This window comes from Eimeria necatrix, genomic scaffold (assembly GCF_000499385.1).
Source record: "Eimeria necatrix Houghton genomic scaffold, Enh_scaff1035, whole genome shotgun sequence".
NCBI classification, from domain to species: Eukaryota; Apicomplexa; class Conoidasida; order Eucoccidiorida; family Eimeriidae; genus Eimeria; species Eimeria necatrix.
In genome coordinates, this window is record NW_013651840.1 from 1 (window position 1) to 13,117 (window position 13,117).

At 56.7% G+C, this 13,117-nt stretch overlaps 5 protein-coding genes across 5 annotated transcripts; 2 read left to right on the forward strand and 3 right to left on the reverse strand.

Moving 5' to 3' along the window:
* On the reverse strand, positions 1 to 7,140 carry ENH_00001230 (hypothetical protein; the record flags this gene model as incomplete). Its single annotated transcript, XM_013578163.1, has 2 exons — positions 1 to 6,202; positions 6,981 to 7,140. Coding segments are annotated over 2 exons (6,362 nt in total), but the record flags the coding sequence as incomplete, so codon positions are not given.
* Positions 7,141 to 8,114: 974 nt separating this feature from the next.
* ENH_00001240 (hypothetical protein) lies at positions 8,115 to 8,348 on the reverse strand (the record flags this gene model as incomplete). The annotated part of the gene is made up of 1 exon (XM_013578164.1): positions 8,115 to 8,348. The coding sequence occupies one exon, from the start codon at positions 8,346 to 8,348 to the stop codon at positions 8,115 to 8,117; it is 234 nt and encodes a 77-aa protein (XP_013433618.1).
* Positions 8,349 to 8,864: 516 nt separating this feature from the next.
* On the forward strand, positions 8,865 to 9,290 carry ENH_00001250 (hypothetical protein; the record flags this gene model as incomplete). Its single annotated transcript, XM_013578165.1, has 1 exon — positions 8,865 to 9,290. One exon carries the CDS (start codon positions 8,865 to 8,867, stop codon positions 9,288 to 9,290), a length of 426 nt encoding a protein of 141 aa, XP_013433619.1.
* Positions 9,291 to 9,834: 544 nt separating this feature from the next.
* Positions 9,835 to 11,173, reverse strand: ENH_00001260 (hypothetical protein; the record flags this gene model as incomplete). The annotated part of the gene is made up of 2 exons (XM_013578166.1): positions 9,835 to 10,209; positions 10,451 to 11,173. The coding sequence occupies 2 exons, from the start codon at positions 11,171 to 11,173 to the stop codon at positions 9,835 to 9,837; spliced, it is 1,098 nt and encodes a 365-aa protein (XP_013433620.1).
* Positions 11,174 to 12,241: 1,068 nt separating this feature from the next.
* On the forward strand, positions 12,242 to 13,117 carry ENH_00001270 (hypothetical protein; the record flags this gene model as incomplete). The annotated part of the gene is made up of 1 exon (XM_013578167.1): positions 12,242 to 13,117. A coding segment is annotated over one exon (876 nt), but the record flags the coding sequence as incomplete, so codon positions are not given.

Below are 13,117 nucleotides of genomic sequence, written 5' to 3' on the forward strand. Positions count from 1 at the left end.
ACGTCGTCGAGAAGGTGTCCGTGACGTCGTAACATTGTGTCTCCAGTTTTGAACAAAGAGTGAGCAGCAAGAATGGCAATTGCTGCTGCTTCTATTGCTCCTGCTGCTTCGACAGCAATCTCTTCTCCAGTTTGCTGCTGCTCTTCGTCTCCTTCTCCGGGCTGCTGCGGCTGCTGCTGCTGCTGCCGCTGCAGCTGCTGCAGCTGCTGCAGCTGCTGCAGCTGCTGCAGCTGCTGCAGCCCCGACGCGGGCATCCGCGCAGCCTGCTGCTGCTGCTGCAGCGGACGCGAACGCAGTTGCTGCTGCTGCTGCTGCTGCTGCTGCCGCTGCAGCGGAACGCGGCCCGGCGCCTGCGCCTGCTGCGCCGGCTGCTCGCCCCCGTACTGCTGCAGCAGCTGCTGCAGCTGCTGCAGCTGCTGCAGCTGCTGCAGCTGCTGCAGCTGCTGCAGCTGCTGCAGCTGCTGCAACGCGGACTCGTCCACCTCCTGCTTCGGCTGCCCTTCCTCCGGCTGCTGCTGCAGCTGCTGCTGCGGCGCCTGCACCACTTGCTGCTGCGGCTGCTGCAACACCTGCTGCGGCTGCTGCAACACCTGCTGCTGCGGCTGCTGCTGCTGCAACACCTGCTGCTGCTGCTGCTGCTGCTGCTGCTCAGTCAGCTGCCAAAGCGAAGGGCCCCACAGTTCTTTCGGAGGACTCACCCCTTCTGCTGCAGTGCTCAAAGGTGCTGCATAAGGCAGCGGCGGCAGCAGTTGCTGCTGCTGCTGCTGCTGCTGCTGCTGCTGCTCTGTAGGAAACAGAGAGAACAATTCCGATGACAAAAGGCTAGGCAGGGGCTGCTGCTGCTGCTGCTGCTGCTGCTGCTGCTGCTGCTCATACTCGTAGTACAGGGGCTGCTGCGGCGAATCTTGAGGATTGTGCTGTTGCTGCTGCTGCTGCTCCGGGTATGGTTGCTGCAGTTGTTGCTGCTGCTGGTCTTCGGGGGGATGCTGCAGGTGGTGATATTGGTGTTGCTGCTGCTGCTGCTGCTGCTGCTGCAACCGTTGCTGCTCGTGAAGCTGCTGCACAGAATTTTGCTGTTCTGGATTGGATTGGTGAAGCTGCTGCTGCAGTTGCTGCTGCTGCAGCTGCTGCTGCTGCAGCTGCTGCTGCCGCTCCTGCTCCTGCTGCCGCTCCTGCTGCTGCTGCCGCTCCTGCTGCTGCTGTTGCTGCTGCTGCTGCTGCTGCTGCCGATCACGCACAAACTGCTGCAGGTACGTCTGCGAGTCATAGGTTTGCTGTTGCTGCTGCTGCTGCATCATCTGCTGCTGCTGCACGTCAACCTGCTGCTCCTCCTGCAGCTGCTGCCCTGGGTACATTTCCTGATCAGCGAGTAGCTGCAGCAGCAGCATCTGCTGCTGCTGCTGCAGCAGTTGCTGCTCTATCAGCTGCTGCTCTACGTTCTCCACTTGCTGCAGCTGCTGCTGAAATCCTTCTGCTTCCTGCTGCTGCTGCTGCTGTTGCTGCTGCTGCTGCAGCTGCCCTGCGCTGTCCTGCCCCTCTAATTCTTCTCCTGGCGCCTTCCCAGCTGCTGCTTCTGCTGCTGCAGCATTCGCTGCTGCCTCACTTGCTGCTGCTGCTGCTGCTGCACTTGTTGCTTCTTCTGTTTCTTCGGCTTTTGCTTTTGTTTCTTTTGCTGCTGCTGCATTCATATATGCTGCCTGGCCTGACTCTTCTCTTTGCTGCTGCTCCATTTGCTGCTGCTGCAGTTGCTGCTGCTCCTGTTGTTTCTGCTGCCTCTGTTCAAGGAAATCCTCAGGGGGTTCCTCTGGGGGCCCCTCTGGGGGCCCCCCTGGGGGCCCCCCTGGGGGCCCCCCTGGGGGCCCCCCTGGGGGCCCCCCTGCGGCTCTTCGTGGGTTTGATTGGGGGTCTTCAGGGCCCGTTGAGGAGTAGAGAATGTGGCTGGCCGGAGGGTAGAGCTGGCTGCTGTTTGCTGCTGCTGCTGCTGCTGCTGCTGCTGGTGCTGCTGCTGCTGCTGCTGCTTCTGGTGCTGCAGCAGCGGGAGCAGCCCCGAACCAAGGCAGGGGGGCCCCTGGGAGACTGGGGGGCCCCTCTTGAGGGTACTGGGGGCCCCCTGAGTGGTTTGTGGGGTTTTGGATTTGAGTTGCATGCGCTGCTTCGGACAGCAGCAGCTGCGTCTCTGCTGCAGCAGCAGCAGCAGGAGAAAATAAGAAGCTGAGAGTGTCTTCGACTAAGTCATAAGCTGCTGCTTGTCCGGCGACTTGCTGCTGCAGGAACTGCTGCAGCAGCTGCTGCTGCAGCGCCTCGAGCTGCGGCGGCTCCCCCTGCCCCTGCCCCTGCTGCTGCTGCTGCTGCTGCTGCTGCTGCTGCTGCTGCTGCAGCGCAGCAGGAATGGGGCAGTTGGCACTCGTGGACAAGTAGTTGGAGTCTCTTTGAATTGCTGCTAAGGCAGTAAATCTGTAGCAAGTAGCAGCAGCAAGATTGAAGGAGACAAAGTGGCAAGGTTGGGGGATTACTCGCATTTGGTGCATGCGCGCGCCGTCTGCTGCTGCTGCTGCTGCTGCTGCTGCAGCAGCAAGCTGCTGCCCCGCGCGGCAGGAGGCCTGGCAGGCACTCAGGCTGCTGCGCTGGTCCACTTCCGAAGGCAGCCCCGTGATCTTCGTGTGCTGCAGCAAACAAGAAGGAGCAGCAGCAGCAGCAGCAGCACGAGAAAGCAAACTTTGGAAGTTTAGGGGCCCCTCAGTGCTTCCTGCTGCTCCTGCTGCTGCTGCTGCTGCTGCTGCTGCTGCGCCGCCTCCCGCGGATCCCGACGAGGGGTCATAAGGCCCCACTGGTCTGCCTCCTGCTGCTGCTGCTGTTGCTGCTGCTGCTGCTCCTCCAGAGCCTCCTACTGCTGCTGCTGCTGCTTCACTCCGCAGCACTTGCCGCAGCCCTGCGCGTTCTCTCAAGTTAGTTAAAGGCCGCAGCAGCAGCCGGCTGGCAGCAGCAGGGCCCTGCTGCTGCTGCTGCTGCTGCTGCTGCTGCTGCTGCTGCTGCTGCTGCTGCTCCTGCTGCTGACGTTCGTGCTGCTGCTGTTGCTCTTCGGGCTCCTGCTGCTGCTGCTGTTGCTGCTGCTGCTGCTGCTGACGTTCGTGCTGCTGCTGCTGCTCTTCGGGCTCCTGCTGCTGCTGCTGTTGCTGCTGCTGCTGGTTTGCGGCGGCTAGCTGACGCTTCACACCCTGGTGTTGCTCTTGCTGCTGCTGCTGCTGCTGCTGCTGCTGCTGCTGCTGCTGCTCTTGGTCCTTCTTTTCAGCTTGCTGCGCCTTTTTTTCTAGCTTCTGCTCTAGCTGCAGTCTTTGTTGCTGCTGCTGCTGCTGCTGTGTTTCGCCCATTTCCTCTCCCTGCTGCTGTTGCTCTTGCTGCTGCTGCTCCCGTTTTTGCTGCTGAGGCTCCTTCAACTCCTGCTGCTGCTGCTGCTGCTGCTGCAGCTCTGCCTTTAGGCTGCTGTTACTTTTATTCTGCTCTTGCTGCTGCTGCCGCGGCATTAGCAGGCGAGGCAGCAAAGTTGCGCTAGCATCCACCTGCTGCTGCTGCTGCTGCTGCTGCTGCTGCAGTTCTTGTGGCTGCTGTTGTTCCTGCTGGTGCTCCCGTGTGGCCTGCTGCTGCTCTTCTTGCTGCTGCTGCAGGCTTTGCTGCTGCTGCTGTTGCTGCGGCTGTAACTGCTGCTTCTGCTGCTGCTGCTGCAGTTCCTCCGGTGTCTGCTGAAGCAGCTGAAGTTCCTTCTGCTGCTGCTCTTCTTGCTGCTGCTGCTGCTGCAGCTCCTGTTCGCGAATCGATTGCTGCTGCTGCTGCTGCTGCTGCTTCTGCTGCTTCTTCACCTGCTCTCGAAGCTCCTTCTGCTGCTGCAGCTTCTGCTCCTGCTGATGCAGCTGCTGCAGCAGAAGCAACTGCTGCTGCTGCTGCTTTATTTGTTCTTCCAGTTGCTGTCGCTGCTGAATTCCCTGCTGTTGCTGCTGCGCTTCATGCTGCTGCAGTTCCTGCTGCTGCTGCTGCTGCTGCTGCTGCTGCTGCTGCTGTTTCAGCTGCTCTCGAGGCACCGCTTGCTGCTCCAGCTCCTGCTGCTGCTGCTGTTCCAGTTGCTTTTGCAGCAGCTGCTGCTGCCAATCCCGCTGCTGCTGCTGCTGCTGTTTCAGTTGCTCCTGAAAGCGTTCTTGCTGCTGCTGCTGCTGCTGCTGCTTCAGCTGTTGCTGCAGACGCTGTTGCTGTTCTTCTTCTTGCTGCTGCTGCTGCTGCTGCTGCAGCTGTTGCTGTTGCAACTGCTGTTGATGCTGCTGCCTTAGTTTCTCCTCAAGTAGTTGTTGTTGCAGCAGCTCCTGCTGCTGCTTGGCCCTCTGCTGCTGCAGCTCCTGCTGCCGCTGCTGCTGCATTAGCTGTTCACTGAGCTGCTGTTGCAGAAGCAGTTCCTGCTGCTGCTGCTGCTTCAGTTGCTCCTGAATCTGCTGCTGTTGCTGCTGCAGTCTCTGCTGCTGCAGGTCCTGCTGCTGTTGCAGTTCCTGCTGCTGCTTCTGCTTCATTTCCTGCTGCTTTTGCTGCAGTTGCTGCTGGAGTTGCTGCTGCAGTTGCTGCTCCAGTTGCTTCTGCCGTTGCTGCTGCTGCAGATACAACCGGTGCTGCAGCTGCATTTCCACTTGCTGCTGCAGTTGCTGCGGAGTCTGTTGCTGCAGGAGCAGCTGTTGCTGCTGCTGCGTTTGGTACTGTTGCTGCAGTTGCTGCGGCTGCACTTGTTGCTGGGGCTGCTGCTGCTGCAGTTGCTGCTGCAGGAGCTGCTGCTGTCGCTGCTGCTGGAGGTAGAGTTGCTGCTGGAGCAGCTGTTGCTGGAGCAGTTGCTGCTGCTGGTCCTGCGAGTGCGGCGGTTGCTGCTGCTGCTGTTGGCGCTGCTGCTGCAGCTGCTGGAGCTGTTGCTGCTGCTGCTGGTGCATTAGTTGCTGGAGCTGCAGCTGCTGCTGCAGCTGCTGCTGCAGCAGTTGCTCTTGCTGCTGCTGCTGCTGCTGCTGCTCCGCCCGCTGCGGGTCCGGCTGCCGCTGCTGCTGCAGCAGCTGCTGCTGCTGCTTCTGCTGCTGCTGCTCCCGCTCCTTCTGGAGCTGCTCGAGCAGCTGCGGCTGCTGCTGCTGCTGCTGCTGCTGCTGCTGCTGCTGCTGCTGGCGCAGCTCCTTGGCCGCGTTTTCAAAAGCATTTAATGCTTCCACCCAGCCATCGTTTGGATGAGTTTGTCTATAAACAATAAACTCATTTGCTGCTGCTCGTGTCTTCTCAGAAGCATTATAAGTGGCGAGAAGTGCTGCATGCAGGGCCTGGACGTACTGCTGCGGCGCGGCCAGGTGCGAGACTGCTGCTGCTGCTGCTGCTGCTGCTGCTGCTGCTGCTGCTGCGGGCGGCGCGGCGCCCTCGGCCCCGCCCCCTGGCAGCAGCCGAGCCGCCAGCAGCGGCAGCAAGTACTGCTGCTGCTGCTGCAGCTGCTGCTGCTGCTGCGGCGACAGCCCCTGCAGCAAGTGGGCCTGCTGCAGCTGCTGCAGCGGGTGCGGCAGCTGCTTCAGCAGCTGCTGCAGCAGGTGCTGCTGCTGCTGCTGCTGCTGCTGCTGAGAAGGCAGCGGCGGGGTCAAGGAGGAAGCGGCGCCGGGAACATTTGCTGCTGCTGCTTTTGCTGCTGCCCTTGCGAGCAGCTGCTGCGCTGCTGCTGCTGCTTCTGTTACTGCGCTCGTTGCTGCCTGCGCAGCATCCGTTGCTGCTGCAGTGGCCGCGTTGGTTACATCTGCTGCTGCTGCCTGAGCTGCAGCAGCAGCAGCAGCAGCAGGCAGTGCTGTGTAGGTCTCAATGGGAAGAGCTGAGTATAAAGTGTCTCCTTGATCAGCAAAGTAAGTAGCAGCAGGAGAGAAAGGGAATCCGTAGTGCTGCTGCAGCTGCTGCAGCTGCTGCAGCTGCTGCAGCAGCTGCTGCTGCTGCAGCGCCTGCTGCTGCTGCAGCACCTGCTGCTGCTGCAGCGCCTGCTGCTGCTGGACGCTGAGCTCAGGCGTCTGCACACCCGAGCCCAGCTGCTGCCCGCATGCAGGCAGCAGCAGCAGCAGCAGCAGCAGCAGCAGCAAAGACACCGAAAAGAAGTGAAAGAGACAAAAGTTCAAACGGAAGAGTTTAAATAATTGACAAAGACAAATAGATGGTGACATGAATCCTGAGGAAAGAAATAAACCCTCAGCGAGACACGAACAAACCCTAGGGTTTAGGGTTTAGGGTTTAGGGTTTAGGGTTTAGGGTTTGGAACTGCTGGTGTTGACGAACACCAGGCCTGCTTGGATATTTGCCCCAGCTGCAGCATAGGGTTAGGGTTTAGGGTTTAGGGTTTAGGGTTTGCATTGGGGTTTAAGGCCAAGCTTTTGAGGGCCAAAAATAACAAAAACACAATTTTAATTCACCTTTTCAGGTTTTAGGCTCAGGGTTTCGGGTTTAGGGCCTAGGGTTTTGCTTTTAGGGTTTAGGGTTTAGGGTTTAGGGTTTAGGTGACCTCTGCGGGTCCCAGTGGTCTGCGTGGACGACCAATGGGTGTTGGGGGGCTGCAGATGCGAATTTGTTTCTTCTAAATATAAATTAATTTGAAATAATTAATTTAAATTAATTTAAATTCAAAAACTTCTAGATTTTCTTTTCTTTTCCTTCGCCTTGCTGCTGCTGCTGCTGCTGCTGCTGCTGCTGCTGCAGCAGAGAGCTGCCTATACACTGCAATTACACTGAGCGGCTCAGCTGCGCGCAAACGCTAAACCCTAAACCCCTGAATTAGGGTTTAGAGTTTAGGACCTAGGGTTTAGGGTTTGGAGCTGTTTGAGCCGTATGTAAACGTTGGACCGCTGCAGTGGCCTTAAGGACCTGAATTAGGGTTTAGGGTTTAGGGTTTAGGGTTTGCAGCGGCCCTAATACTCCACGTTTCCAGCTCAACAAGTGTACAGACAGCAAACTATAGAGAGGGATTGCTGCTGCTGCCACTGCTCTTATTGCTGCTGCTACTACTGCTGCTGCTGCTGCTGCTGCTGCCGCTGCTGCTGCCTCTGCTGCTGCTGCTGCTGTTTCTAATCCCATTGGAGTCGTTTTTGTTGCTGCTGCTCCCACTCTTCTCATTTTTGCTGCTGCTGCGGCTGCTTGGGGATAGATGCTTATTCTGTTGCTACTGCTGCTGCTGCTGCTGCTGCTGCTGCTGCTGCCGGCGCTGTTACTGCTGCTGCTTCGGCATCAGCAGCACTTCTTCTGCTGCTCCACTTTCCCTTAGCTCGTTCGTGGCAGGAAACTCTGCAGCAGCAGCAGCAGCAGCAGCAGCAGCAGCAAAGGCAGCAGCAGAAGCAACAGCAGCCCCCTCGAAATTCTTAGGTTCATATTCGCTATTTGCTGCTGCTGCAGCATTTCCAATGCTCTTATCTTAAAGCAGCAGCAGTAGCAGCAGCAGCTGCAGCAGCAGCTGCTGCTGCAACAAAGGCAGCAGCAGCAGCAGCAGCAGCAGCAACAGCAGTTCGTTCCAAATGAGTGGCGCTGCTGCTCAAGTCCAGGCATCACTTTTAAAAAGATAAAAAAGAATTTAAATTGAATATTTATTTTATTTTTAATTTACTTTTTGTTATTTGCTTTTCCATTTTATTTATTTGCTGCTGTTCTTCGACTCAACTAATTTTTGATCCTTTTGCTTCTCGCTGCTTCTGCTGCTGCTGTTGCAGCTGCAGCAGCAGCTGCAGCAGCAGCTGCAGCAGCAGCTGCAGCAGCAGCTGCAGCAGAAGGCTTTTGTTGTTGCTGCTGCGGCAGCAGCTGCTACAATTTCGCCAGTGTATGTACCCATTTGAAATGAACAAAAAGGGTTTAGGGTTTAGGGTTTAGGGTTTAGGGTTTGGGTATGCGCAGACTCTGCAGCATCCCTGATCCAAAACAGCAGCAAGAAACTGCATGCTGGTGTTGTGGCTCTTGCTATTGCTGCTGCTGCTGCTGCTGCTGCAGTTGCTGCTGCAGCTGCAGGTGTTGCTGCAGCTGTTGCTGCAGTTGCTGCTGCAGCCATTACTGCAGTTGTTGCTGCAGCTGTTGCTGCTGCTGCTCTAAATCTGTTGACTCCCTCACTGCTGCTGCTGCTGCTGCTGCTGCTGCTGCTGCTGCTGCGCGTCGCGTTTAGCAGCAGCAGCAGCTCCTGCTGCTGCTGCGTTGCTGTTACCATTGTTGCCGCTGCACTGCCGCTCCCACTGCTGCTGCCACTGCTGCTGCTGCTGCTGCTGCTGCTGCTGCTGCTGCTTATAGGTCATCATCATGGTATATATATTCAACATCTGTCGAGCCAGGAGGAGCAGCAGCATCTGAGCAGCAGCAGCAGCAGCAGCAGCAAAAGACAAATAACTAAGATTGAATTAAACACTCTTTTAGGGTTTGATTGTTTTTGTTTACAAACAAACAACACTAATTAATTTCTTATTTAGTAATGCATTTATTATTTACTCATTTAATCAACTTATTAATTCATTATAAGTAGTTAACCCCAAACCCTAAACCCTAAACCCTAAACCCCAAACCCTAAACCCTAATCCCTAACCCCCAACCCCCACCCCTAAACCCAAAACCCTAACCCCAAACCCCAAACCCTAAACCCTAGCCCCTGCCCCTAAACCCTAAACCCTAACCCCCAACCCCCACCCCTAAGCCCAAAACCCCAACCCCAAACCCCAAACCCTAAACCCCAGCCCCTCCCCGTAAACCCTAGCCCCTAACCCCCAACCCTAACCCCAAACCCCAAACCCTAAACCCTAAACCCTAAACCCTAAACCCTACGGAGGAAGTCGTCGAGGGGGGGTTTGTGTTTTTTGTTTTCGTGCAACATGCTGAAGAGACTCAGCAGCAACTTGAAAAGAGACAAAGAAGGATGCCAATCTTTTCCCAACAAGTTCAAACAGATCGAGCCGTTGCTGTACACGTGCGGGTGCACCGGGACTGCAGCAGCAGCAGCAGCAGCAGCAGCAGCAGCAGCAGCAGCAGCAGCAGCAGCGGCGAGGGAGAAGCAGCAGCAGCAGCAGCGAGGGGGAAGCAGCAGCAGCAGCAGCGAGGGAGAAGCAGCAGCAGCAGCAGCAGAGGGAGAAGCAGCAGCAGCAGCAGCAGAGGAAGAAGCAGCAGCAGCAGCAGCAGCAGCAGAGGGAGAAGCAGCAGCAGCAGCAGCAGAGGGAGAAGCAACAGCAGCAGCAGCAGCAGCAGAAGCAGCGGCAGGAGAAGGAGATGAGATGGGTTTAAAAGGGAATAAAAAGGGTTAAACAAAATGAAATAATTAATCGAGATAAATAATAAAACAGACAAAATAAATAAAACAAAATAAATTAAAATAAATAAAAAGTGAAAGAATTTGATTGGCTAATGGGTTTAAGAAAGTGCAGCAAAGGAAGCTTAAAAGGAAATTGCCGCAGCAGCAGCAGCAGCAGCAGCAGCAGCAGCAGCAGCAGCAGCAGCAGCAAAACTAAGCCGAAACAAATCAAACCAAAACAAAACAAATTAAATTAGAATGAAACAAATAAAATAAAAAACAAATTAAATTAATTAAATTAAATTAATTAAATTAAATTAAATTAAATTAATTGAATTTAATTCCCACTCGGTTTAAGCAAGTGCAGCAAAGGGGATTTAAAGGGAAATTGCTGCGGCAGCAGCAGCAGCAGCAGCAGCAGCAGCAGCAGCAAAACCAAACCAAAACAAACCAAACCAAGCCAAACCAAAACAAACTGAATTAAATAAATTAAATAAATAAAATTAATTAATTAAATTAAATTAATTAATTTAATTAAATTAATTAAATTAATTAATTTAATTCCTACTTGGTTTAAGGAAGTGCAGCAAAGGGGGCTTGAAGGGAAACTGCTGCGGCAGCAGCAGCCGCAGCAAAAAGTTTTTGTTTTTATAAATGCTTTTTGCTGGCAGGTGGAGAGACACCAGCCACTCCCGCATGTTGCTGGGGTGTACGTACACCGTAAACAGCGGCTGCTGCTGCTGCTGCTGCTGCTGCTGCTGCTGGTGGTTGTGGTGCTGCTGCTGCTGCTGGTTGTCTTGCTGCTGCTGTGGGTTGTTTTGCTGCTGCTGCTGCGGATGCTGCTGGTGCTGCTGCTGCTGGCGAAGGCGCAGCAGCTGCTGCTCGTGCTGCTGCAGCAGCTGCTGCTGCTGCCTTTCTATCTCCAGCAGCTCCTGCAGCAGCAGCAGCAGCAGCAGCAGCAGCAGCAGCAGCAGCAGCAGGGGAGCGACAGGTTGCGCAACGGGCAAGTTGAATGAAAGAATGAAACAAAAGCCAGAAGCATTGAAATAATTAAATTAAACTAATTAATTAATTTAATTTAATTAATTAAATTAAATTAATTAAATTAAATTAATTAAATTAAATTAATTAAATTAAATTAATTAAATTAATTATTTGCTGCAGCTCGCGCACTTGCTGAATTCTGTAGTCTCTGTGGGTGGGCGGCAGCAAAGTTTTTGTGTGGACTTTTATGGAAGACAAACCCATCACGAAGTTCTCCCAAAACTCAGTTTGCTGCTGCTCTTCTTGCTGCTGCTGCTGCTGCTGCTGCTGCTGCTGCTGCTGCTGCTGCTGCTGCTCGTCTTGCTGCTGCAGCAGCTGCTGCTGCTGCTCGTCTTGCGGCTGCTGGTGCTGCTCATCTTGCTGCTGCTGCTGCTGCTGCTCATCTTGCTGCTGCTGCTGCTGCTGCTCATCTTGCTGCTGCTGCTGCTGCTGCTCGTCCTGCTGCTCGCTATGCGGCTGCTGTTCGCGTTGCTGCTGCTGCTGCTGCTGCTGAAGCTGCTGCTGCTCCTTTGGCCCCCCGTGGGGGTAGATTTGCTGTGGGTTCTCTTGCTGCAGCAGCAGCTGCTGCTGCTCCTGCTGCTCTGCCTGCGGGTCCTCACGCTGCTGCTGCTGCTGCTGCTGCCCCCCACGTAAAGCTAGCAACAGCCCTACAGCGGGACCTGCTGGAGCTGCTGCTGCTGCTGCTGCTGCTGCTGTTGGCAGGGGGGGCAGCAGCGCAGCAGCAGCAGCAGCAGATCCACAAAACGGGGAGCCACGGCTGCTGCTGCTGCAGGCGCTGTGGGGCGCAGCAGCTTCAGCTCTCAGCAGCAGCAGGAACAGCAGCAAAAGAGACCCGTGCAGGACCCCTCTCATCTTGGCAGCCTTTGTTGCTGCTGCTGCTGCTGCTGCTGCTGCTGCTATCGACGGTGCTGCTGCTGCAGCAACTCCAGGGGCTACAGCTACCTACGGTGTCTGCAGGGTAGCATCTCGGCCTGCTGCTGCTGCTGCTGCTGCCGTTGCTGCTGCTGGCGCTGCCGCTGTTGCTGCCGCTGCTCTTGCTGCTGCCGCTGCTGCTGCTGCTGCTGCTGCTGCAGCACAAGCAGCAGCGCGTGGGGCAAGGGCTGCTGGGAATTTTTCTTGATTTGAAATAGAAGACAAGCAGCACACTGGCAAGACACCTTGTGCAGCTGCTGCGCAAAGTCGCATGCAGCAGCAGCAGCAGCAGCAGCAGCAGCAGCAGCGTTCCGGCTGCTGCAGCAGCAACATAGGACGCAGTCGTTGGTCTGCTGCTCTTAGCCCATAGAATTTTGAATTTAATATTTATATATCCTATTGGCCGGACAGAAACTGCTTGTCCCCTCAGCAGCAGCAGCAGCAGCAGCAGCTGCAGCAGCTGCAGCAGCAGCAGATCGCATGACTCGCGCTCGTCGGCTCGACCTGAGGTGGCAGCAGAAGCAGCAGCAGCGTCAAATTCTAGCGGATCCGCAGCAGTCTTCTTGCTGCTGCTGCTGCAGCAGCTGCTGCTGCTGCTGCCGGCTGGCCATCGCAGCAGCTGCTGCAGCAGCTGCTGCAGCAGCTGCTGCAGCTGTCTTGCGCTGAAGTCTTCTGCGGCTAAAATACTCCGGCAGCAACGCAGATTGCATGCGGCCTTAAGCAGCAGCAGCAGCGGCAGCAGCAACTGCAGCAGCAGCAGTTGCGGCACCTGCAACTGCAGCAGCAACAGCCAGCTGCTGCTGCTGCAGCAGCTCGTCAAGGGAAGTGTCGTAGGCGTTACATTGAATATTTGTGCAGCAGCAACTGCCGCTGCAGCAACTGCAGCAGCAGCAGCAGCAGCAGCAAGGAGAGCGCAGCGACGAGCAGCACCTCGTGATCAGCGCAGCAGCAACAGCAGCAGCAGCTGCAGCAGCTGCAGCGGCTGCAGCAGCAGCACCCGCAGCAGCTATGAGTTCTGCCGTCGATACCCCTAAAGATGCAGCAGCAGCAGCACCAGCCCCTGCTGCTGCAGCAAACTCCCTACAAGTCAAGCGGGAAGATGCGTTAGCAGCAGCAGCAGCAGCAGCAGCAAGTGACACTGCTGCTGCTCTTTCTGGTGATGAGAAAGCGCCAGCAGCAGCAAAGGCAGCAGAAGCCGCAGCAGCAGAGGCTGCGTCAGCAGCAGCAGCAGCGACGGACCGAACAGCAGCAACGGAAACTCCAAGAGACCAAGCAGCAGCAGCAGCAGCAGCAGCAGCAGCAGCAGCAGCAGCAGCAGATGCGCGTGCTGCTGTGAGCCCCCGTAGGGGCGAGGCGCCTGGGGCAGGCGTAGCAGCAGCGAAGGCAGAGGCCGCAGCAGCAGCAGCGGCAGCAGCAGCAGCAGCAGCAGCTGCTGCTGCTGCTGCTGAAGAAGCAGCCTACAGCCGGGGGGCTTCCGTCGAAACGGACGCTGGCGCTGCCGAGTTGGAAGCAGCAGCAGCAGCTGCTGCTGTGCCGGCAGCCGCAGAACCAGCAGCAGCAGCAGCAGCAGCAGCAGAGGAAGCGCCGGCGCACTTGCTGCGGACTGCCCTATCCGAGCCCAGCAAGCGCAGCAGCAGCAGCAGCAGCAGCAGCAGCAGCAGCAGCAGCAGCCTGCGCATGGCGCCCCGTCGTGCGCCGCCACCCGGGTCCACCTGCAGCGACGCGGAGCCTTGCAGCAGCAGCAGCAGCAGCAGCAGCAGCAGCAGCAGCAGCAGCATAGTGGGTCGGCGCCGCACGAGCAGCAACCGCGGGAGCAGCAGCAGCACGAGCCGGCTGCTGCAGCAGCACGGCTTCCGCAGCAGCCCTCTCTCCCCCCTCCTCCCC